This window comes from Coloeus monedula, assembly GCF_965178545.1.
Source record: "Coloeus monedula genome assembly, chromosome: 18".
Classification (NCBI taxonomy): domain Eukaryota; kingdom Metazoa; phylum Chordata; class Aves; order Passeriformes; family Corvidae; genus Coloeus; species Coloeus monedula.
Window position 1 is genome coordinate 4,889,387 of NC_138798.1, and position 25,377 is coordinate 4,914,763.

The window sequence follows — 25,377 nt, forward strand, 5'->3', positions numbered from 1 at the left end:
ATGAAGGACCGAGAAAAATCAGGAATCAGTGAGCAAAAGGAGAAGCAGAAAGCAATAGAACAGTGCTGCCTCGCTGCCTCACTCCTGGATTAATAACTCCATCTGTTTGAGGCCAGGCTCACTCTGTCATTTCATTAAACAGAAAGAAAATCCCTGTTCAATGCCAGCACTCACCTCAGATGCAGCTCAAGGGCTTAGAGAGCAGGTCAACAACAATCATTCTGCAAGTTACATTTAAAAACTCTAAATAAATTACTAAGCAAAACACCTCTATGTTAAATATCAAAGTAATAATTAGTAAAATCCAGTTACTACTTGTAGCAGTGCAAAACAAAACAGCAGCATTTGTATGGAAGTGGGATTCAGTGTAAACACTTGTTACTAAAACTGCAGAAAATTAGTCTGGCTGGAGCTCAGACACTTCCAGAGCATCTGCCTGGTTTGCAGACCTTTGGAGGCTCCTGTTTCCAGGAGGACAGTGACCAGCACATGCTGGAATCCCTCACCTGCACCCCAGATCCCAACAGGTTCAGCAGGGCTGGTTTGATGTGAGGCTATCTGGGGCGTTTTAGCCAGGAGTTAAAGCAAATCATGTTGGGAATGAAAAGCCTGGCCCGGGAACACTACACCAGGATCAGGTCGTGCATCAGTGTTTCTGCTCAGATGCAAGAACGGACCAGACCCCCCACCCACCGCTGGATGGGTCACTGAGCTTTTTGCCTTTGGACCACTTTTGAACCTTAAAGCTCATCCTGTTCTACCCCCTGCCCTGACAGGGACACCCCCCACTAGCCCAGATTGCTCCAAGCCCCAAGCCTCAGCGTTCAAACAAGGAACTGAATTAATCAGAAAGCAAAAAGTGGACGTAGTGTGACTGAGCACGTGGAGCTGCTCCTCGGACAATGGCCCCAGTCTGGCTCTGTTCTTGTGACATGCCAGGCCTCGGGTGCCTGCACACCCCGGGGATGCTCTCGAGCACATCGGTGTCGGATCAGCCTCGCCAAAACGCTGCCATTTGGGAGGAAGGCGCCTTGCTCCAGACCCCGCTCCAAGCCAGACGGGTTTGCTGCGGACACGCCCCCAGGAGCTCCAGGAGTCTGTTGGCTGAGGGAGGGGGTGATTTCCAGCACCCGGCCAGACCTTTGTTGGAAGCCACATCACGATGGAGCCATGTGATACAGCACGGGCAGGGATGGGTGAAAAGCCACGCTCGCATCCTCAGGGCATCCCCAGAAGCTGACGGGAGCGGCGGCAGGACGGCGGGGACCGGAGGGGAGAACCGGGCGGGACCGGAGCCGTGCTGGGAGGGTGGGTAGCGAACGGGAGAACCCGGTGGGTCTGGGGCAGTGGTGGCACGGTGGGTACCGGATGGGAGAACCTGATGGGTCCGGAGCAGTGCCGGGAGGGTGGGTGCCAGATGGGAGAACCGGCAGGACTGAAGCAGTGCTGGGATGGTGGATGCCAGGTGGGAGAACCAGGTGGGATGCAGCATTCCCTCGATGCCCCGGCGGGTCCCGCTCCGCTACCGCCGCCGGACGGGCCGGTAGACACAGATGGCCATGAGGATGATGGTGAGCAGGAGCGCGCTGAGGATGCTGCCCAGCAGCACTGCGGTGGGAAAAGAAAGAACATCAATTAACACTGCCTGACCAACTCGCGAGCCCCCGGCCGGGTCGTGGCGGGGCTGTGCCCGGTGCCCCCCGCTCCTCACCCAGGTTCTGGTGCTGCAGCACTGCGTAGGGCCGGCTGCGCTCCGCCGGGCCCGGGGACAGCGGGGACAGCGCCCAGCCCCGCGCCGCCGCCAGCCCCATCACGCCGCGACACAGCCCCAGCCCCGGCACGCCACGGACCCCGCCGGCCCCCGGGCTTTGTGCGCCCGGCCCGGCCCTGCCCCTTCCTGCCGCCCGCCCCGCCCCGGGACCGGCCTTCCGGGGGAGCGGGGCGATGGAGCGGCGCCGGGAGCGGCGCCGGGAGCGGCTCCGGGAGCGGCCGGGTGTCCACCCCGCGCGTCCCTGCAGCCCCGTGGGCATCTTCTCTCCCACCCCAGCCCCGCGTGTCCCCCCAAGCCCTGTGTGTGCCCCCAGGCCCCGGCTGTCATGAACGTGGGTTCTTTTAGGTGTTTAATGGGCCCCAAGCACCGAGGAACGGTGATGCTGCACTCGAGCGATGGGACGGGACTGGGAAGCCACGGCAGGTGGCTGATTCGCACCAGCTCAGGGATGCCTCACCTCGAGCCAGGATTTGGTTTTAAAATGAGATATATTAGGGTCTTTCCTTCTTCAGCTGCCAGTTCCCAGGATCCCCCGGGATGGGGCGGCAGAAGGCACCGACCTGCCCGGCTTCGGCAGCATCTGGGACCCACCCCTGGGCTCGGGCAGTTCCTCCGACAGATTTGGGATCTTTGTAGCAGGACAAGGAGTGTGTGGACAGCGCCAGCCCCCCCCGTGTCCCCTAGCCCAGCCCGAGCTCTGAGCCACGCACGGTGCTCCATGAACACAGCACGGCGAGCTCCGGCTCCTGTCCCTGCCCTCATCTCCGAGCATCGGCATCAGCTTTATTTTCCAAAGACTCACGGCACAGCTACAGACATGCACTGCTCGCACCCTCGGGCTGCACGGGGCGGGGGGGCAATTCCTCCGTCCGCTCCTGGAGCTGCTGGAGTTCTCCTCCAACCCCGGGCTTTTGTCCCCTTGCCTTCCAGAGCCCACGGGCCCCAGCAGTGGGTCCCGTTCTCTCTGCTGCGGGCCGCAGGTTCTGCAGCCAGCAGCGAGAGCGGGCTCTGCTCCGCCAGGACGGTGCCGCTTCCACCGGGATGCTCGTGGAGATGCAGGAGCCAGTTCGTGATGAGGAGGGCGATGGTGGCTGCCCCATCGCTGTGCCAAGGAGGGAGCCAGAGCAGTCTCCGTGTCCCCCGGCCGTGCTACAGGACGGGGGCCATGCCCACCCCCTCTGCCTGGGGTGCTCGCGTGGTCTTCTCGGGCCGAATGCAGATGGCGAGGCGCTGAGGGAGAGACAAACACGGGGCGTTTCCTTCCTGCCATGGAGCCACGCTCCTCTGAGCTCTTCCCAGGCAGCTCTCCCGGTGGGATTTAATTGCCACGTGAGCAAAGATGCTGAGGATGCATCAACCACCTGCCCAGTTCCCCAGCCCCAGCCCCGGGCTGACCCCTGCCCATCCCAGCCTACCCAGGAGCCATGGGATTGTCCATCCTGCTCCTGACCTGCTTGAGCGACCCCGGTGTCCAGACGAGCTTGTACACCATGTAGAGGGGGATGCAGATGAAGGACGATGCTCCGATGAGGAATCCCACCGAGATGCTCCACTCAGGGTACTGGTAGTCAAAGAGGGTCAGGGGTGGCTGGTCCAGGAGGGAGCTGATGACTATGAACTGTAACGAGCAGAGCCATCAGGGGCCTCGAGTCCTGTGAGCAGTTTGGGCCCCTCTCACCAAGACAGACACTGAGGAGCGTGTCCACAGAATGGAACAGAGCTGGGAGAGGGTCTGGAGTAGCAAGAGTGGCTGAGGGAGTTGGGAAAGGGGCTCAGCCTGGAGAAAAGGAGGTTCAGGGGGGACCTTGTGGCTCTGCACAACTCCCTGACAGGGGGCAGCCGGGGGGGGGGGGTCGGGCTCTGCTCGCAGGGAACAAAGGACAGGAAAGAGGAAATGGCCTCAAGTTGTGCCAGGTTAGGTTGGACATCAGGGAAAATTTCCTCACCAAAAGGGCTGTCCAGCCCTGGCACAGCTGCCCAGGGCAGCGGTGGAGTCCCCATCCCTGGAGGGATTTAACAGATGTGTAGATGTGGCCCTTGAGGATATGGGTTAGTGGTGGCCTTGGCAGTGCTGGGTAATGCTTGAACTCTTTGATCCTAGAGGGCTTTTCCAACCTAAATAATTCTCTGATCTCCCCAGCCCTGGCACTGACGGCAGCTCATCCCGCAGGTTGTCAGGGCACAGGGATAGAACAAGGTGATCTTTAAGGTCCCTTCCAACCCAAACCATGCTGTGATTCCATGATTTTATGCCCACCATCCAAGTCCTGCTGCTCCCCCTGTTCTCCCAAACCCCAGCCAGCGTGGATATCACAGGGACATCTCCCAGGCTGGGTGAGGGCTGGGGGCCTCTGTCTAACAAGCGCCGTGAGCCGGTGGCCTGCGAGGGCTGCGCAGCCCTGTGCTGAAACAAAACCGTTCGCTTTGATGATAATGCTCCTCTCTTTAATAACCAGGGCAAAGCGCTTAGAGCCATAATTAATCCTCACAAGGCCTCTTCTCCTGCAGATCCAGTGAGATTAGACCCCTCTGCCGACGGCAGCCTTTGAAGTGCCGTGGGAGCTGGCATTTCAAAGGGACGGATCCAGCCCAGCGCACGGGAGATGGACCCGTGGCCGGCCCTGCCAGGGATGCTGTGTGCTGGGAGGATGAGACAAAGCTGCACTTGCAGCCAGCTTTGCCCAGGAGCTGTGGAAAAAGCTGGAAAATGTATTTCCAGCTCCCTTTCTCGGTGAGGTCCTCGGGCTGTGGGCAGTGTGGCAGTGCCCATGGCTGGAGCAGCAGCACGGGGAGGGCTAGCATGAGGTCCCACAGCCCTGTCCACTCTCCTGGCAGCTTGGTCACCTCGTGTGAGTGAGAGGGGAGTGGCTGTGGCACAGGGGGCTGGGCAGCAGAGGGGAGTGGCTGTCCTGCGGGGTGTCCAGAGGGACAGCGATGACTTGTCCATAATTTGGCCAAGGATACTCACTGCCAGCAAGGCGGGGCTGATGGCGACCCAGCACAGCTTCCAGAAGAGCCCCGGGGTAAAGCCCAGCATGGCTTTGACATCGTGGGAGAACCTTTGGATCCCTGCCAGAGGAGAGAGCCCTCACAGCCCCGGGATCCCGCTGGGGACGTGGGTGGAGGGATGTCCACATGGACACTGCGCCCTCCATTCCCATCCCAGCCTGGCCAGGAGCCACGTGCGGGCTTGTGCCCCTCAGTGCCTGGGATTTACTCACTTGTGCAGGGTCACACACCCGTGCAGGTGCCCACGGGATGTTTTCCATGCCAGAGGCAGTTTCTTACCATAAAACCAGGAGACAGCGATGGTTTCCAGGAGCACCACTGCCAGGATGGAGCAGCCGGCACCGAACTCCTCCAGCAACTTCACCACGTAGGCTCCCCCCTGGAGCAGCACGAGGAGGGGGAGGCTGCAGACCCCACGGGGGTGAAGGAGTGGGGTGTGGGGAGCCAGTGCCGGTGGAACTCACATAGGTGAGGGTGCTGAGGGAGCCCAGGAGACAGACTGTGATGAGGCCAAGGACAAAGAGCTCCCGTCGCCCTGCCAGGACCTGGGGGTACTCGTCCATCACAGCCGTGATCACGGCCTCCAAGCCCCCAAACTGCAAAGGAAACGTGGGGTGGGGAAATGGGACATGGGGACAGTCCTGCTCTCCAAGAAAACCCGCAAGGCAGAGGGGGGATGTCCCATCCCATCCCATCCCATCCCATCCCCACCTTCCTGAGGCTATAACTCCCCTTGTCACCCCACTATCAGCCATATCCTGGTCCCTGCTGGGGACACAGCTGGGCTGTCCTGCTCCTACCGTGCTGTCCAGCCCCAGGGTGATCATCATCAGGAAGAAAATGATGGCGAAGAAGGTGGACCCCACCATGTTGGCAATTGCTTCAGGGTAGGTGATGAAGAGGAGGCTGGGCCCTAGGAGGGAACACTGGCTTGGTTGGCCATTCCCTGGCACAGCCCCGGGGGTGGGAATTCTCTTGGGGAAGAGGCTGCTGGAGGGAGGAGAACCTTTATCTCTGGCAACATCCTCCACCTCTACATCCCTCATCTCGGCCATGTAGCCCAGCACGGTGAAGATGACGAAGCCCGAGAGGAAGCTGGTGAGGCAGTTCACGGCACTGGTGACGAGCGCGTCCCTGGAAGGCAGAAAAGAGGGAGAGACCCCCCCTCCAGGTCAGCCCTCACCCTGCTCCAGCTGCCCTGGCCTTCCCCCACTCCAGCTCCCTCTCCTGGCCCCTCACACCAAAACCATCAGTGAAATGGGGAAAGATGCTCAGCCTGCAGCCACGGGGACCAGGAGCTGTTGGGGTGTGGCAGTGGGACCCAGGAGCTGTTGGGGTGTGGCTGTGGGGCCCAGGAACTGTTGGGGTGTGGCAGTGGGGCACAGGAGCTGCCAGAAGGTGCCTCCACTGCAGCTGTGCCCACTGGCACCCTCACCGGTAGCAGTTATTGTGGAAATGGTTGTAACTGGCCAGAGCAAGGAGGACTCCAAATCCAGGGCCCAAGGAGAAGAAAATCTGTGCAGCAGCATCCACCCAAACCTGGAGGGAGAAACGACAGGAGGATGGGCAGGGCAGGGGGCCCTTGGGGCTGGGAGGGGGCTGAGAGGTTCCCCACAGAGTGCCCATGGACACCCCATGGCACGGGCATGGGGCTGTGCTGGCACATGTGTCCAGACCTCCTTTCCTGCCTGCCCTGTCCCCCCAGGAGATGTCCTGGGAGCCAGGGAGCTGCTGTGGGATGGAGTGAGCTCGTTTCCACCCTGGGGTCCGGCAGCAGCAGAACTAAGCAGTGTCACCCGTGCTCGCCCACGCTCGGAGCAGGGATGGATCGAGGGGAGCCCCGAGTCTGCAGTGCCCGCTCCTGCCCAGCGGGTTCAGTGCTGGCAGCACGGCCCTCATTACCTTTAATGAGAATTCTCAAGTGCTGCCTGGTAATTACCCACAGGAAGCCCATTGTCAGCCCAGGGGGGAGCACGGCACAAACAAAACCGGCCAGAATGAGATGGGTGATTCAATTACGGATTTACATTTCCAACAGCCTCTCCAGGGCACCTCGTTTCTGTGGGAACAAGGTCCCCATTGCCCTGTGGTGGGGCCAGACCCGTGGGCAGGGTTGGCTGGGTGTCCTGGGCAGGGCTCTGGGTGCTGCCACGCCCCGGGCAGGGGGTCCCACCACGCACTCACCGCGGTGCTCAGGAGTTTGCCCCAGTCTGGGCGCAGGTAGAAGACGACCCCTCTCCAGGCTCCAGGCAGGGTGGCCCCACGGATGAGCAGGATGAGCAGGACGACGTAGGGCAGCGTGGCTGTCACCCACACCACCTGAGGGGAGGCAGCTGTCACCCCGTGGCACCACCGAGCACCCAACCCCCGTGTCGGGCTCAGTTGGGGTGGGGGCAGGGGCTGGGGGGGAGGTGGCATTCCCTCTTCCACGGTCAGGTGAGTGGTAAGACCCCCAGCAGGTGATGGGTCCCTCCTGCCCTGGCGGGGCAGTGCTGGAGCCCTCCTCACCTTCCCAGAGGTTTTCACCCCTTTCCACAGGCTGAAGTAGACGATGGTGAAGATGAGGAAGAGGCAGAGGAGCAGCTGCCAGCGGATCCCCCCGATGTCGTACAGACCCCCGGATTTCTGGATCTCCAGGACCTTCCTCCTGCAGGGAGGGATTCCCACGGCCGGGAGCAGGCTCAGCCCCGGGCAGGCAGTCCATGAGCTCCTCAGGAGCATTCCCACCTGAGAGCCTGCTCCCAGTGCCCCCTCAACTCAAACACACCATCCACAGCCGTGCACTTACGTGTAGAACTCCTCGGCAGGGGACCTGGAGAAGTTGGTCCAGGTCACGTTGCTCTTCCCGAAGTAGTTGGTGCAGTCAGGGGTGTTCCAGGGGTTGTCACAGCTCGCCCAGGGCAGGGTGCCCGAGAAGGAGGAGTAGAAGTAGTAGAGAGCCCAGGCGATGATGGTGTTGTAGTAGAAGGAGACGTAGAGGCCGATGATGCAGATGGCAAAGCCGATGCCTGGGAAAAGCAGGATCAGGCTCAGCCCTGGGACACAGCTTTGGGGACCGGCTGGGGGTCACGGTGTCACCTGGGCTGGGGGTCTCTCACCTTTAAAGAGGGGGCAGATGCGCTTCCAGATGGGGATGGCACCTGTCCTGTGGAACTGCCCCAGGGCCAGCTCCATGTAGAAGAGGGGCACCCCCCCGAAAACAGCCATCAGCGTGTAGGGGATGAGGAAGGCTCCTGCAGGGTAGGGAGCACAGCAGGGTGACCACCAGGCTGCCAGGGGACCATGGCATTGTCACCTCCTTCCCTCCTGCTGCTGCCCCAATAGGTTTGGATGTGTTTGTGAGAAGCTTTGGAAATGATCTGGTCAGAGGAGCTCAGAGATGTGAGACCCTGCTCGGTGTTCCAGCTTCCCAGCACAGCCCCGCTGGCATCCCATCCTTCACTAGGGAGGCACCATTTGGCCAGGATGGAACAAAGAGCCACACAAACCATCGGGGCGCAGGGGAGGGGACACCCAGCACCCCTCAGGTCTAGAAGAGTTTTGGAGAAAATCTGAGTGAGTATGCGCAGCCACCTCAAGACACATCATTAACGCTGTAATCTGCATTATTCATAACATCCTCGTTTTTACTGGGGCTACACTTGTACCCCATGGAGCTTTTGGAAGTGGAGCTGCTCTCTGAGTTCTGCTGGGATTAGTTAATTTAACCCCCCACGGCTCCTCCTTCTGACAGATGTGTGTGTGCTGTGGCATCCCCAGCACCCCAACATTCCCAGTATCCCCAAAATCCCCGAGCACCTCCAGCATCTCTGGTATCCCTAGCACTCCCACTATCCCAAATATCTCTGTCATCTCCAGTACCCCAAATATCCCCAGCACCCTCCTGCAGCCCCCCCATCAGCCTGGCAGGACTGGCCCAACAGGACCAAGTGTTTTCAGTGTTTTTCCTTCCAGGCAGAGCCTGGGCTCTGGGTGAGTCCAGTGCTGCCCATCCCAGTGTTCCCACTCCATGGGGCTGTGCTCCCCCAGAGCTGCTCCCTGAACTCCTCACCCTCCCGTGTGGGAACCACCCACCCCAGCCACGGCCACGCAGAGGGGCTCAGCTCTGCTCCCAATCCCACAGGAGCAACTCACAAATAACTGCGTTCCAACGTGGGCACCTGGGATCCACGGTTTCGCCTTGAGTATGGAACTAATTATCTCTTTCTAATTTTCCCAAGCAGTAGAGGATGTTCCCCGAAAGCTGACTTTGGCAATTAAATCCGCTGCGCTCTCCCAAACAGCACAAAATTCTCATCCCTCCTTTTTCATTTCCATGTGAGGGGGGCTTCCATCCTGCTCCATTCCCAGCAATTTATTTAGTTGCCATTTACTGAAGGTTTTTCCCTTCATGGTGTTTCTGTGTCTTTGCTTCCCATTGATCCCTCAAAGCCGGGGCTGCTCGTGGGGTCCAGCACTGCCAGCCAGGATCCACAGCAGGAGGGTGGGAGGCTCATGAGGGTGATTTTAAACCACAATCTATCCCAAAAGGCAGCTTCCCAGAGATCCGAGATCACGGAGTGTGTGAACCTCCCAGCCCAAATTTACGGACCTTAATCATTTTCTGCAGTTTGGACCATGCTAATTTTCCCTTTGTGATCCTAGAGCTGCTAACGCACCCCTAACCCCACTGGGAAAGGAGGGAAAGACCAGGAAAGCAGGGAAAGACCCCAGGGAAGGAGGGTGGAGGGAGTGGAGGAGGATTTTGAATGAAGAAAGACACAAATAGAAAAGAGACAGATGTCAGGAGAAGTTGGGTCGGTCTCTAAACCACCCTGTCTGAAGTGGAGCAGCTGGAAACAAAGAAGGAAAAGAAAGAGTGAATTTTCCAGGGTGAAAGAGATGGAAAATGAGGAAAAAGGCACCTTTTCTCCAAAAGAAGACTTAAATTAACCCGGTGGTGTCCTTACCCCCTCCGTTCTGGTAGCAGATGTAAGGGAACCGCCAGACGTTGCCCAGATCGACGGCGAATCCGATGACGGAGAGGAGGAAATCCATCTTTTTGCTCCACTTGTCCCTGGGGTGGGTGTGGGGGTTCGGGGGCGCGGGGCTGGCGGGGGGACCCAGGCAGGGCTGCTCTGCCATCCTTCCACCCCGGCAAATCCTGCAGGATTCAGGCTGAGTAACTTGGGGCCGGGAAGGATTTTTCTGTTGCTGATGACAGATCCGAGGAGGGGAGGGTCAGGCTGACTGCGCTTCCCCACCTCCCGCTGGAAACCCACGGCACGGAGAGCAGCCGGCAGGGAAACCAGAGCCATGCTCTGATCAAAGGCAGCAGGGGAGAGCAGCCCCTGAGCGTGGGGACCAGCCTGACCCTGCAGGGACCGGCGTCATCCCACGGGGACCAGCCTGACCCTGCAGGCACTGGCATCACCTCACGGGGACCGAGCTCACCCCGTGGGGACCAGCCTCACCTTGTGTGGATGAACATCACCCCGTGGGTCCCACCCAGGGGAGGGGATTCCAACTCAGTTTTGGGGCTGAGGTGGTAAAATGGGACCGTTTTTCCTCTTCTCTCCTGACAAATCCCTATTTCTCTCTCCGTGGTGTGTTTTGCTAAGGAGGTGATGCTCGTGCTTGCAGGGGAAACTGGGGAATCATGGAGTGGTTTGGGTTGGAAGGGACCTTTAAAGGTCATCTCATCCATCTGGGCTCGACGGGTCTCTCTGGGGTGTGAGTTGCTGGGAATAAGCCACATGAAAGGGAAATAACTTTCGCCGCTGAGCTGTGACCAGGAGGGGATGGCAGTGTCCCCGAAGCCACCGCTCTGCCCTGTGACAGTTTAACAGCAAAATTCATTGTTGTGAAACGCGCCTGTGCAGGGCTTGCACAGACCCGGGGTCACCGGCTTCTCCCGGGACTCTGGGGACCTCCAGCCCCGGCTTTCACAGCCTTTCCCATCTGTAATTAAAAGAAACTACAGGAGAGATGGAGCCGGAGCTGCGGCTGCAGGGCCTTGGCGATCGGGTTGCTGTGACGACGTGACGCAGCTGCCCGGCACGGGAAGCCTCTGGACACTGTTAATCCCTCAGGAACACGCACGGAGACCCGTTAGAAACCTCCAGTTAAAAGCACTTTTTAGATTTTTTTTTTTGTTGTGTCTGGCCCTGGCTGCTTGGGCTGTCATAGAATGGAGTCACAGACTCGTGGAATCGTTTAGGTTGGAAAAGCCTAAAAGTGGGTCCAGTCCGGTCAGTCCCTGCACAGGGTGGGCTGAGCTCCACGGGCTTCTCCCTCTCTGCAATGGAACCTGAAATTATTGTTGCTTTAACACGAAATTATTGTTCTTTGAACACCTCTCCTGTGAAATACAGCAGTTTTCCGCTGGTGGGGTTACGAGGGGAGATGAGGATTTCCCCCGAGCGAAGGGGTTGGGTGGGAGGGACTCAGGGTGGTCCCTGCGCTGGGGGAGAGCGAGCGGAGATTGGGGGGTCCCGGCAGAGCCCCTCCATCAGTTCCCGCTCCTGAGCCCGGTGTGGCTCCCCCCGAGCCCAGCCCCAGCTCACAGGTGAGGGACAGTTAATCTGCTGTGGTTTATCCGGGATTTGTGTCACTCCTGGCACTTTCCAGCGCCGTGGATTCCCGTCCTTCAGCGCGGGAGTGGAGATGAAAGCCCAGGCTCTGGGGCCGCCCTTGCCCCGGGATTTGGGATGAAGGTGAGCGTGCCGGGGGCAGCGGGGTTTAACCCCCTGACCAAGGACCATCGCGAGGCATAAATAACAGAACTGAGGCAGCTGGTGCCATATAAACTGTGAAAAATAGTAAATAATAGATACCAGCCCTTTCTCTGCTGCTGCCCCTTCTTTTCTCCGAGGGGTTTGCGTGGAATGGCTCGGTGGGACCTCCCTGTGCCCACGTCCTGCCCCTGCTCAGGAGGGCTCGGCAGATGGGCTCAGGCACTGCCAGGGGTCTCAGGGGTCTGTGGGGTCTGCGGATAGCAGGGACAGCCCCCAGCATCCCTCGAGCACCGGACAGAGATGCCTTTCCCAGCGTGAAGTAGCGGCTGTGCAAACTCCGGCATCTGTTTAAAACTAAGCTCCTTTCTCTCCTGAAGAGCCTCTTGTTCCCCCCGCACCGAGCTGTTAAATCACACCCGGGGTGGGGCGGAGCTGGGGCTGCCGGACCGTCCACGGCAGGGCTTTGCAGCGCAGGGATGCGCACGCTGCTGCCCGGGAGCTCCCTGTGCTCAGGCACGGACCGGGCTCCGTTTCGCAGGTGGGTGCCCCGCTCCACCTGCTCGGTTCAGTGCCTCCATCCCCGACCGATCCCCCCGGGAGCTCGCTGGGGAACGAGCCGTGAATGCTCCCGGTGCTCCCGTCCCGCTGCCCCCTCTCCCTGCGCCGCTGCCCCTCCGCTCATGCGGCTGCGGCTCCTCCGGCAGAGGGTCGGGGCCGCGCTGTCAAATCGATGAGGGGAAAGCTTTGAAATCTCCGCTTGTTTTTAGAAGCTGCAAGGTGGAAAGAGCTGCTGGAGATGGGGAGGGCAGGGGGAGAGGTGTCTTGGGGAGATCGCGGAATGGTTTGGGTTGGAAGGGACCTTAAAACTCATCGCGTTCCACCCCATGCCAAGGGCAGGGACACCTTCCGCTAGCCCAGGTTGCTCCAAGCCCTGTCCAACCTGGCCTTGGACACTTCCAGGGATGGAGAAGCCCAGCTCCTCTGGGCACCCTGTGCCAGGGCCTCAGCACCCTCACAGGGAAGAATTCTTTGCCAATATCCTGTTTTTACACCTGTGACATCACGGTCAGGGATGGTCTGTGCACTGCTTCATCCGTTTATTTCTGCTTTTTCCTGTTATTTTATTTCTTCAAAGCACTAATCACTTCAGATTGAAAACGCAGAGTTTAAATCCAACCCAAATCAGATTTAAATTTGAATATCCAGCGACTTAGAAGTTGTTTCCAAACACCAAGATGACTTGATTAGCAGAATGCTTTTATCCCACCCTCTCATCCGTGCAGGGAAATGCAGGGGAGTGAATTGTGGTCTTAAAACAACTATCCTGTTTAAGCCGCAGAGGCAGCAGTGGGAAGTTTAATTTAATTAGAATGATACTCAGAGATGTAACTTAATCACATTAAGTATAGATCAACGTGCTCTCATTTAAGATCTCCAGGCTCCAGAAAACAGGGGCCAGTCGTCTCCCACCTGTCTTTAATCCAGGGAGAAGCAGAATTTTCCAATGAAGGGGAGCCAGCTTGGGGAGAGCTTGTCCCTGTGCTTCTTTCAGACGATTTTCCCCCAAAAGTTCTGGGACCCGTGTGGTCCGGCAATCACATTCCCCCAAGGTGCAGCTCGGTTACGTTCGTGCTGCCACCACCTCTGCTAACAGGTATTTAACAAGCAAATAAACAGCGAGAATCAGAGTACACGGAAATAAGTTTTCCTCTACAACGGATATGGCCCAGGCCTCCTCCTGGTCCCCGGAAGGTACAAAAGGGACCGAATTCGGACTAATTCCGAGCCCAGAGCTCCCTCCTGTTCTCCTGCCATCCTGGGTAGTGGAGGGAACCATGATTACGGTCCCTGCTGTCCTTAGGGTCACCGAGCAGGAGCCTGGCAGGAAAAGCTCCGAGGCAGAGAGGATGCAGCCCAGCTCTGGGGTCACTCTGGGGGGCTGGCGGTGTCCCTGCTGCCCATGCCGGGATTGAGTCCCGACGGCAGCGGGGCCAGGCGGGGCCGTGCCGGTGGCGGCCGTGCAGCACGGCCGGGCAACGCTGCCCTCGCAGTAACGCGGTTTGTAGTTATTGGAAACTGGACTGCGGAGGAGCCAGGATGCTGTTTCTATGGAAATGTCCTGGAACAGTAAACGAGGGAAGAGGAAAACAGAAGAGATGTTAATGGAGCTGCAGGCAGGGCGCTCTCCGAGGGGCTGCGATGTTGTGATTTTGAGAGGAGGCAATGGGGGTCTCCGGTCGCTGTCACCTTCCCGCTGTGCTGGAGCTCACCGGAGCGGGCCTGGATGGCTCAGGCCTGAAAGGACGTGGTTGCTTCGTCCCTGTGAGGGACCTCCAGAGCCCTGAACCCCTGTCCGAGGCCAGACAGTGCCCCAGCGATCCCGGTGTGCGGGGACACCTCCAGGGCTCTCCCCGTCCCGTGTCACCCAGCCCCGCGGCCGCCGTCCCCGGGCACCTCGGGGCTGGGTCGGGGGTGCAGGGACCTGGCTGGGGGAACGGGGATCAGCTGGGGGGGGGAGGAGGGGGGGTTGGTCGCCACCCCGGGAGCTGGGGCACGGCTGTGATCCCACCGTGGCACTGGTCCCGGTTGAGACCCTGAGGGAGCACCGGTCCGGACCCAGTCACCCTGCCGGGGGTGCCACTGTCGGGAGCGCCGAGGTTGCCGGGGGTGCCGGGGATAGGGGGCACTCCGGGGGTGCCGGGGCTGCGGATGGCGGGCGTACCCGGGCTGCCGGTGCCGGGGGTGCCGGTGCTGGGGGTACCGGTGCTGGGGGTACCGGCGCCGGGGGTGCCGGTGCCCGAGGGTACCGGTGCCGGGGGTGCCGGTGCTGGGGGTGCCGGTGCCCGAGGGTACCGGTGCCGGGGGTACCGGTGCCGAGGGTGCCGGTGCTGAGGGTGCCGGGGGTGCCGGTGCTGGGGGTGCCCGGGGGTGCCGATGCCGGGGGTGCCGGTGCTGAGGGTGCCGGGGGTGCCGGTGCCGATGCCGGGGGTGCCGATGCCGGGGGTGCCGATGCCGGGGGTGCCGGTGCTGAGGGTGCCGGGGGTGCCGGTGCCGATGCCGGGGGTGCCGATGCCGGGGGTACCGGTGCCGGGGGTGCCGGTGCTGGGGGTGCCGGGGGTGCCGGTGCTGGGGGTGCCCAGGGGTACCGATGCCGGGGGTGCCGGTGCTGGGGGTGCCCGGGGGTGCCGGTCGCGGATTGGAGGCGGCGGCGGCCCCTCCCCGGCGGGGCGGGGGGCGGCGCGGCCCGGCGGGCCCGGCCCGGTGCCCGGCAGTCTGCGGGCGCTGCGGAGCGAGCGCGGCCATGGCGGCGGCCCCGGCGGGTACGGCGGGCGGGGACCGCGACCGGGGACCGGCACCGGGACTGGGGGTGGCGGGGCAGGGCCGCACTAATGGGTCTCTTCTCCCCCCTTCTCCCCGCAGAAGCGGAGACCCGGCAGCGGCTGCTGCGCACCGTCAAGAAGGAGGTGGGTGCGGGACCCCCGGGAGCAGCCCCGGCCCGGTGCCCGCGGGGAGCGGCGGCTGCGGCGGCTTCTGCCCGGGGGGAGCCCCGGGCCCGCTCGCCCGTGGCATCCGCTGGCTCCGGCTGCTGCTTCCGCGGGTTTAAGAGCCCCCAAAGAAACCAGCCCGGAGCGGGGCCGAGAGCCCTCCCGGCCGAGAGCCCACCCGGGCGCGGTTGCGGGTCCCGGGGGGCGGAGGAGCATCCCTGCAGCGCCAGTGCCCGGCATCCCAGCGCCCCGCATCCTTGGAAAAATCGCCTCTGGCTGGGGGCAGAGCACACCACAACTTGGGATTTTCCGCAGGGAAAAAGGGGCGACTCCCGGTGCTGCATCCTTCCCTTGGGAGCGGGGATGGGACGAGCCCTCCCGCAGCACGGCGCTCCTTGGCAGGGCGGGGGGCAGCGGGTGCTGGGGACCCCGGGCAGGAAAAGGGGGGGCCCAAATGTGTGTGGCCAGGGCAGGGTGATGGCGTTCTCGCTCTGCTTCCTCTTCTCAGGCATCTTTAACTCTATTAGTTTGTACGGTGTTTTATGTTGAGCTGCCTCGAGCTCCGTGTTTATCCCGTGTGTTACACCTGAGTAGACGGTCCATCGAGTCACGGAGCTGAGGCGTGCCGGGTGGGGAAGCGCTGGGTCACCGGGAGCTGCTGTCCTGTCCTACCCACGCTCTGTCCCTGCAGGTCACCTCCCGGCATGTCGGAGGGTGTGGGGGGATGTGTGGTGTTTTGTTTCTGCTCTTACGAGCATCTCGCTATCCAGTTTACAGGCTCCCGGGGAATGGAAGACACTGCTTGGAGTCGGGAGAAGCAGACCCGTGGGTGGTGGGTCTGGGGAGGGTGACTGCGCTGCCCATCCAGACCACTTCCCACCTTTAATGCTGTGCCGGGTGTGGTGCTAAGGAATACCACTGGTTGCCTCAGCAACAGCTATTAAACCAGGAAAAGGGTATGACATTTATTTAGCGTTGTGGATAGAGCTGCTATCTCATTATTACTGTCTGTGGCAGCTCCTGAGTGCAGAGACGGCTGCTGCAGGGTGGGAGCCAGGGCTGCTGCCGGCCCGGAGCTTCCCCCAGAGCCTCTGCCGTGCTGGCCCTCAGTGCCCAGCTTTGCTCCCTCCTGGGGCCGTGTGCTGGGGGAAAGTGGAGCTGGTACCTCTGGGAGCAGAGCTGGGGTTGTGCCGTGCCCTTCTGCTGGCTTTTGGGGAGATAATGTGGGTTTGGTGAATGCGAGTAAAGCCTGAGGGAGGAAAGGGGTGCACGGGGGAAGCCCTCCTGCCCTGGTGAAGTGCCACCATGGTGCTGTGACCTGGGTGTTTGGCACACTCCAGGACCTCTCCAGCAGCCCCTTAGAGCTGACACAGAGCAGAGGCTTTGTCCCGGTGGTCCCATTGTTCGGGATGTTGGTGTGGATGTGGGTTCCCTGCCTGTGCAGGTACCAGGTGGTTACCATTCCCTTGGGATTTGCCTTCCACGTGCCCTTCCACTCCCGCTGGAAGCTCTGAACCTGGACAGGGGTTGGGTCCAGCAAGGGGGCTGTGGGTGCACAGCCACACAGGTGGGGGAATTCCACAGAGGACCTGTGCTCTCCACCTGGGCTTTGCTCTGGTGGGAATTAAAAACCTTGGGAAACGTGATCCTGTAAGTTGTGGAGTTAATTATTTAGTGCCATCCCCGAGACTGGGAGCAGGTGGGCATTCTTGTGCCTGTTGCTGCCTGCTCTTTAGGCCCGCTTTGCTCATGCTTTTGGTTTTCCTTCCTTTTCTAGGCTGACCTCAGGTTGAGTCAGGAGCTTGTGCAGACTGCAAGGAGCAGTAGAAAGGGCCAGCTGCAGAAATCTCCTGGGGTTTTTTCCCCACTCCCAAATTTTTAACCTTTCTCAAACCTGTATTATTCTCATTTCACAAGACCACGCCTGGTTTTGCTCCAGCCAGGGCTCTGTGTGAGCTGCCAGGGCCCTCGGTGCAGGTGAGCCCAGCTGAGAGCAGGGACAGCCAGGGCTGTCCTTGGGGAGCTGTGGCACATCTGTCACCCAGGGCCATAACTGAGCGAGGCAAACACTGGGAGGAAGGTTTGATCCGAGCAGGGACAGAAACAGTAAACTGGAATTAGCCAGGGCACTGAGCAGCCCTCAGTATTTGGCTGTTGCCATGGTTAAGGCACTGGATTCTGGAGAAGTCCTGTGCTGCAGTGGATGTGCAGGGTGAGATGAGCTGTGTTATCTGTCACCATCTTCTTCCTCCCCCCTGCCCTGTATGGTCATAATAAATCAAACCAACTCTGGAAGCTGCAAAATGGACTGTTTGTCAGCAGGCTGCAAGGGAAGGAATGAGGTCTGACACAGGAGGCATCCTGTGTCCTGTTGTGCAGGGTAAGCAGCATGACCAACATTTTCTGATTTTTTTCAGAGCTTTTATCAGATGGAATGAGCCTTCTTTACAAACCCAGAGCCTGAAATACCCAGGTTTGGAGGGGTGTGGGTTTCCAAGTAGAAGTACTCCCCTTCCAAACTGTGCTCCTCCCCTTCTTTCACAAGTTTGGTTTTTAATAGAGGAGAATCCTGAGGTGTTTTTAGCTCCCTCCAGGCAGCCTCACGGCACAGAGGGAGGGAAGCAGGTGTTACCTGTGCAATCCACCTGCACACGTGTCCCTGGAGCGTGAGCTGAGTGAAAAGCTGAATGGTGTATGAAAGCAAACAGTCATCTTGGTCATTCTTCTGCAAAAACTTAGTTTATGTTTAACTTGCCACTCAGGAGGCAGCTCTGAGTCTTTGTTCCTCGGTAGCTATCAAACCTGGATTGAACATTTTGCTGCCTGCTCTTAGAGTTCTTTTAGAAATTGGGGTTGGCCACAGCCTGCTTGTCTTCTACCAGATATATTGTTTGTTTTTCAGTAGCTGGAATGGTTGTCACTGTGTGGCTGTTGACTAATTCCTTCATCATGTGTCATGGGAACAACAGTCAGTCTCTTCCTCCCACCCTTTCAGAGAAGCCCCTGCTTTGCAGCCATGTTGCCTGGTTTGTGGCTAAGTAACACAAATGACTGGTAAGAGCAGTGTTTTTGCAGCTTGGGTTTGTTTTTCTGTGTGCCCGCCGTTCCAAAATATCAGATTGGAGGCGTCAGTGCCAGCTATTTCATTCTGGATGGGTAGAAAATTGTAAATTAATTTAATGCTACTAGGATTTGAAAAATTAATGTTGAGAGCTTTAAGTGTTCTCGAGGCCAGTTTATTAAAAAAAAAAGGGAAAAGGCCTTTGTGTAGCTGTCAAAAGTGTTCAGGCAAGATAAGGATGAGGATGATGAGCTGCAGGTTGGTGATGAAAGCTGCTGTTGGCAGAGGGACCCTCTGATGTCTCTCAAGCACCCAGGGCAGCCTTTTTCAGATGTTTCTGTATCAAGAGAGAACAGAGGGCCCTTAATGCAGCATTTCTCGATTGCCTGCATCGATCTGCTCTGAAGAGCAGCACTGATCACTGGGGACCATTTCCTCTCCTCTTCGATGTAAAAGCAGGGCTTTGCACAAGAGCTCTGGTGCTCCAGAAACCCCTGGCTTGAGCTGTCATCCCCAGAGCAGGTTTTGTGCTGCTTTCCCCCTTCCTCACACCTTCCCTGTGCTGGGAGGACCCTCTGTCCTCTGCTGCCAAAATATCCTCCCCCTCCTCCCTCCTGGCGTCCTGGCTGTTGCCATGGAAATACCTGGCTTTGCACAGATTCAGGACTTCGGGGCGATTGGGAGCTGGAAGCTGGTTTCATCCTTCACCACGTTTCAGTGAATCCAAAAGCCTCGTCAGGGCAACATCACTACCTGGGAAAACCAGGGGCTTTGGGATGTGCTGAGAACAGAACCCGGCTTCGAGGTCGGCTGCTGGAAACACAGAAATGACTAAAGTTTTCCTTAAATGTTTCTTTAAATGTCTGTATTGAGCATTTACAGCGAGCAGTGCCAGCAGTGCCCACAGATGGCGTGGAAATGTGCGTTTGACAAGCACAACAGGAATAGAACCAGCTATAACGTGATCTTAGGCAGCTTAGATTAGAGTTGCAAGCACGGATTTTTGGCCAAAAGTTGAAGCCCTGTGAAGAAAGTCTGGTGCAAAACACCCTCAGTAAATACACATGGCTGGGATGCCCCTGTGTCCCCCCAGGATGTGATGTTGCATTATGGATCCTTCCACTAATATCTTTTTAATTCATTTTCCAGCAAGCTGCACAAGCATTCAGAGTTCTTCTCCTCCCTTATCCCCCAAGGAGCCTCATCCCAGTCCCCAGCTGTGAGCACATGTGGTTCCTGGGGAAGGGCTGGCCTGGAAATCCCTCCTGTGTGTCACGTGGAGGATCCCTCAGCTGCAGGAGGTGCCATGTTTTATTCAGCAAGTGGTGATAAATAATTAAGTAAGACTTTTAGAAAAGCCAAAGGTCTCCGTGGGCAGGAGTGTGATCGATGTTTCTGTGGCAGGAAGAATAGGGAGCTGCCAAATGGCTTTCAAGACAAGTGTCTGGTGCCATCAGAGGTGTCCCTGTGGTGTCCCCTCATGCCAGGGGCCACCAAAACGTCTGGCGAGAGCCCTGAGGTCTCTGGGTATAAATGGTGCACGTGCTCTGTGTTTTAACTGATCCGAGCACAATTAATTGGGCTTTTTTTTAGTGGTCAGCCTGTAAACTCTTGAAGAAGTGGCAGAGCGTGGCTGCAGCTCGTGGTGGTGCTGAACAGTCTGTCTGGCACCTGCTTTTGGGATCACCTGGGTGTTTGTTGCTGGAAAGAGGAGGAACGTGGTAAGGCAGGAGAAACAGGAAATCCTGCAGCGTCGAGTTGGAAAACGTGAATTTTGTCAACAAGTCTGCTAAAAAAGGGTGTTGTAGCAATGAGACAGGCAACAGGCAGAGATTTCATTTTCAAATGAGAAGGTGAAGCTGGCTGGTGAGAGGTTTCAGTCTGAGAAGTTCTGCTTTAGCTTAAAAAGTGGCTTTAGCTCCAGCATTGGCCATGTGATTGGATATCCCAGGATTTCCATCCACCATTCCCCACACACAGAGACTCCTGTGGGCACCAGGAGTGGGGGTTTGGAATAATGTCCTGGAGCCAAGCAGAGATTTTCCACTTGCTTTGCTTTGGACACCTTTGGTACATCCAGCAAAGCCAGGCTCACATTCCTGCTGGGAAATATTCCCCTGTCTGTTTGTCCTTGCAAATACAACCCTGCCTGGGGATGTCCTAATATTGCATGTCAGTGATCCTTCAGCGTTTTGAAACACCTGGGAAGTGACAGAGCTGCAGTGCTCCATGGACACAGCTCCAGAGCATGGGGAGCTGCTTCCTGTGGAGCTTTTTCCTGGAAAGAGACCTTGGTTGGGAGAAGCAATTACAGGAGAGCTCAGACTACAGCAAGAAATGCCCACGTGCACTCGTTGCACCAAAACTGACACGGAAAATGGGATTTTTTAAGTGCAAGAATTAACTGCAAACACATAATCAAAGCAGCACTTAAAGACCGTGATGAGAACGAGAAAACCGCAGCTTGGAAAAGAATTTGAAAAGCAAATGTACAAAAGCAAACCAGGTTTAAAGCCTCTTTCATCAATGGGTTGGGGGTTTTTTTTAAAGTTTTTTTTTGTTGTTGTTTGTTTGTTTGTTTGGTGGGCTTGATGGTTCTCCTGGGCCAGGCGGATTGAACAGGGACAGTGAACCTGGAAGTGCTGGGTGAATGGTTGGGCTCAGTGATCTTGGAGGCCTTTTCCAACCTCAACAATTCCATGATTCTGTGATGAATTCTGTGATTCTGAGGGGATACAGGCAGTGCAGCTTCCTGGCTCTGGTCCTGCAGCATCTCATCCACCCAATCTGACACCCCGTGTAGAGGTGGATGTTCAGAGGGAGCAGGAGACATCTCCAGCTTCATCTTCACCTCTATTTTTTGCTGTAAATCCTTTGGGTTTGGGATGGGATGCTCTCCCATGGCTTTAGCTCCAGTGTGTGGCTGCTGGGCCACATTTTTTGCTCATCCAGATGTTTTTTGGTGCTGGATCTGGTGACCAGGCCTATTCCTGGGAGCAGCTGCCCTCAGCCTGTGGCAACGTGAGCGAGCTTGACCCTGGAACAGGACTGGGAAAAGGATCTCCCTGGGGACTCTGTTTGCATCTGGCTTGCTGTAAACAATTCCATGGAGTTTCCAGCATGGCCAAATAGACAGGAGGTGTTGTGCTTCCATAGAAATGCTTTAATAACCAGTGAAAGGCTTTGCAAGAGGGATGGCAGGAAAATAGAGACTGCAAACATCCCTGGATAATGCAGAGTACGGGTTCTCTAGGGAAAAACCTGGCCAGGTAAAACAGTTGTGAGCCAATATTTTCTTGGACTAATTAAACCTGGAGTTCTTGGCTTGCTCCTGGTCCCTGCACCTCGGTGGTGGCTGTGATAATATTTCGCTTGTTCCAGCAGTGTAAATGACAACAGGACTGGGTGACAGGAAAGCTGGGCTTTGGATGATGCATATCCCTGGGAATTTTGTAGCAGAGAGGTCTAAGCCTTCATCCCTCCCTGGGGTCTGGGGTTGTTGGACAGGTGAGGGTTTGATTTCACTTTCCAGGGGGACTTGTCCTGTGCTCACAGCTGGAGCCAGGGGTTTGTTGGTACTGTTGTGGAATTCTTGGTGAGATTCCTCCCAAGTTTACCTACAGCTAAATTATTAGTTGCTGGTTTAATTTCCTTTCTAATAAAAGAAGAGCAAACATCTCATTTCCCTAGGCTGGCATGAGCTCCAGAGTGGGCAGCTTCATCTGTTGGGATTGTTCTGGCTACAATCTGAGAATTAGCATTAAAATGCTGGAATGCAGCACATTCAGAGGCTGTTCAAGTCTTCTCTGTGGAGGGAGCCAAGCTCGGCTGAGCCGATGTTCCCGGGGTATCAGAAGCTCCCAGAGGATCTGGGAGCACGTGGCAGATCCCAGCTGTGGTGGTGATGATCCCAGATGGCTGTGGAGGGGCTGCTCTGAGTGGGAGAGTCCTTTGGGGTCTGCAGACAACAGCACAGGAGATCTGTCAGGAGTTTTGGGGTTCTCTGGCTTGGAGCTGTCCTAGAGATGCCAGCTGTGTCTGTTTGGGCAAACGTTAAGATGGTTTTGTTGGAAAATTTTCTTGGTGCTTAGAGAAAGTTGGGATCTCTGAGCTCTGTTCCCTGGAAGTGTTGATTCTGTTCCCTGGAAGTGTCCAAGGCCACATTGGATGGGGCTTGGAGCACCCTGGGATTGTGGAAGGTGTCCCTGCCTGTGGCAGGGGGTGGAATGAGATGAGCTTTAAGGTCCCTTCCAACCCAAACCATTCCAGGATTCCAAGATATCCCATGTTTTCTGTTACAAGGCCGTGTCTGTCTGTCTGTCTTCTACCTCCTGGGCTGGTGTTTGTATTTGTCACATGCCAGGTGAGTGCCCTTGTTGCAGTGCCCTTTCCACTTCCAGTCCTTTAGACTTCCTTGATTTATTTTTAGCGTTACAACCTCAGTCAATGCAGTGCATTTTCTTTTTTTTTTACTTTTAATGAGTAATTTTCCACTAATCTGTGTCTCTTGGAAGGTGTTTTGCTTGTGGCTCGAGCGTGCAGGTGGTTTGTGCAGTGCTGGCACTGAAATGCCTGGTCAGAGCTGGCTCCTGCTGTCCTGGATGCTCCCCAGGCCCTGGACAGGCAGATGGTCACTGGCCTGGGGAAGGCCCTGTGGCATCATGTCAATATATTGAAATTTCAAACAAATATTTGAATGTGCTGCTTATATTGGAATATTTCCTGATTGAATCAGAAGCTGGTAAAGACATAACTCTGCACGTTGATTCTCAGGTGTATTTGCGGGAGGGGGGTTAAAATCCTGATACCACCAGTGCTGGCACGAGTGTGCATTTAATATCTGTGTGTCATCATTTTCTGGGAGATCAGCTGGATGTGTGAGAGAGAAGTGCTATGCCCTGCTGACAGAGGAAGCTCAGCCTGCCTGGGCAAGGGTTAGGAGCCACCTGGACAAGGGTGGCTCAGCCAGCTGGGAGAGCCAAATTTCAGGGAATCCCTGAGGGCCCCAGGATGTGAACCTCCCTTTCAGGGCTGCTCCCAGGGGTGGTCAGGGATAGCTCCTGAGCTGGGCAGGCTTCCAGAATGTCTTTGGTGACGTGGAATTCCAGGTGGAGGAAAAGGGGTGGCTCTGGGGAGCACCTGGGCGCTGGTGGACATGAGGTGTGTGGTGCTTCCCATCCCTGATCCACCCCTGCAGCCAAGGTCGAGGGATGTGTGGGAGACAGAGGCTCCTCTCCTCTTGCTGGGACTTGCTCTGTCCCCGTTTCTGTTGCTGAAGTGTAAAATAAAAAGTTGCTGGAGCAGGGAGCCCTGAGTGAGGATTGCAGCTGCCCCTTCCCTGGTGCCCAGCACAGGGCACCGGGACAAGGGGAAAACTGTAGGTGGGAGGTAAGGAGTAAAGGAGCACCAGGAGGTGCCCTGACCAGGGCCAGCTGCAGTTTTGGGACACAACAAAGCACTGGGGTGGAAGATGGAGCTTTCTCCTGGTCCCCGGGGTGTTCCTGCAGGTGGAGTCACCGCTCTGAGCGCGGGGTTGGCATGTGGGCGATGTGGGAGGTGGAGGAGCTGGATCACGCTGTGCCAAGAGGAATTTCCCAGCCACCTCCAGTCCCGAGCTCCACATCTCGGTGACATTCCTTGCTGTGACTTCCTGACTCAGTACCAGCTCATCCGAGGCATCCAGGGAAGTCTCAGTGCTCCGTTAGTCACCGAGCAGGGAGCAGTGCTGGGATCTCACCTGATGGCTCTGACACAGAGCAGCTCTTGGCTCGGAGAGGACTCTTGTCTTAATCCAGACTCAGGGTTTCCTTTATTGAGCTGTCAGCCATGCATAACTTTGATTATACCTTGCAAAGGGGATTAATTCCCCAAATGATGCCATTAAAGGTCTCCCATTCCTGCAAGGTTTGCTTGGCCAAGTCTTGACCCTCAGCTCTGCACTGGGAACACTTTCCCCTGTGTTTTCCAAAATCAAGATGTTACAGAGGCACTGGGAGATGAGATCCAGGCATGCTGGCAGCTGTGTTTGAAAGGAAAAGTGGTTGGGAACTGAATGTTTAAGGAGCAAAGATTCAGCTGGACTCTGGTTGGTTGTAGCAGGATTAGGGAGAGTGACAGCTGGGGATGGAAGTCACCACTGTGCTGCCAGACCTGACCTGCCAGGTCTGACCTCCCATCTGCTCCCTGCAAATAATTACCCTCCTAATTTATGTGGGGTCCTGTTTGTTTTTGTCCCCTAATCGTGCCCCTGATGAGCACTAAGTGACAGCTTCCCCTGGATCAGCTGAGTGCCAGTCGAGAGTCAGAGAGGGCAGAGCTGCTGGCACTGCTGTGCAAATGGAATTCCTGGGCACAGCTGGTGCCAGGTGATTGCTGAATTAGGCACTGATGGAGAGTTGCAGTCATTTGGGACAGCTGCGTCACAGGAAATTTGTCAAAATGAGAGAACAGAACAATGCTGTAAAAGCCTTAAATATGAGATTTAGCTACCTTTATGAGATGACTTTCATCTAAACGGTGCTCAGATCCCTCAGTTAATTCTCGGCTCATCATTTTCCTCCTGTGAAGTTTCTCAAAAATGAAGCAGCCCTTTTTTTATACCTGACTTTTTGAAATAGCTGGCGATGCTCAGCAGGCAGAGCTGCATCCTCCATGAGACCTCCTGTGCAGCTGGGGAAACCTGGGAGCAGAGGAGGTTCCTGTGCACCCACCCCACTGCAGGACTCCTCACTCTGCTCCATGCTGAAGTTTCCCTAACTGCCTCTGTCCTGCAGGTGAAGCAGATCATGGAGGAGGCTGTGACGAGGAAATTCGTGCATGAGGACAGCAGCCACATCATCTCCTTCTGTGGTGAGTCTCCGATGCTGGCCTGGATTGGGGCTTTTGGTGCTGGGCACTCCCTGCCTGGGCTGTGCCATGTGCCATTCCTGGGAACCAGTCATTCCTGGGGACATGCTCCAGCTCCAGGACCTTGGGCTTGGGCACTGGGGAGTGCCAGAGGATGGATTGTTCTGGCAGAGGTCAGAGTCCCTGAGGTCTTTGTGCTTAAAATATACAGGGATATGTCAAAAGAGGGAGGGGTGCTGGCAGTGTGTGCAGCCATTGAGGAAGGACTAGAAATAATCTTTTATTTTTAAATTCCCCTGAGAGTTGATTCAACTGAAAGTCTGTCAAGTCCAAATCTTTCTTTGCTGTTATGGACTAGGAGTTTATGGAAAGGAGCCTGGAGGCTGGGCTTTCTCCTTTCTTCCTGGGCCCTCACATCAAAGACACTCAGGAGCCTGTTCCCTGTGTGGCATCGAAAGAGCAGAGCAGACTTCCAGGTGTGACTCATTC

The 25,377-nt window shown here is 57.1% G+C and overlaps 2 protein-coding genes across 2 annotated transcripts in view; one reads left to right on the forward strand and one right to left on the reverse strand.

The window, feature by feature from the left end:
• Positions 1 to 2,920: 2,920 nt before the first annotated feature.
• Positions 2,921 to 9,904, reverse strand: LOC309579864 (sodium-dependent serotonin transporter-like; the record flags this gene model as incomplete). Its single annotated transcript, XM_082293418.1, has 12 exons — positions 2,921 to 3,001; positions 3,222 to 3,389; positions 4,740 to 4,840; positions 5,060 to 5,159; positions 5,245 to 5,376; positions 5,581 to 5,914; positions 6,216 to 6,319; positions 6,965 to 7,099; positions 7,289 to 7,427; positions 7,569 to 7,788; positions 7,879 to 8,013; positions 9,730 to 9,904. The coding sequence occupies 12 exons, from the start codon at positions 9,902 to 9,904 to the stop codon at positions 2,921 to 2,923; spliced, it is 1,824 nt and encodes a 607-aa protein (XP_082149544.1).
• Positions 9,905 to 14,876: 4,972 nt separating this feature from the next.
• Positions 14,877 to 25,377, forward strand: part of SGSM1 (small G protein signaling modulator 1) — a gene marked incomplete at its 3' end in the record, with an annotated part of 30,654 nt that continues 20,153 nt past the window's right edge. The window contains exons 1-2 of the mRNA XM_082293715.1: positions 14,877 to 14,960; positions 24,816 to 24,891. Coding sequence (XP_082149841.1) covers positions 14,886 to 14,960; positions 24,816 to 24,891 — 151 coding nt within the window. The 5' untranslated portion in view covers positions 14,877 to 14,885. The remainder of the gene's footprint in view (positions 14,961 to 24,815; positions 24,892 to 25,377) is intronic.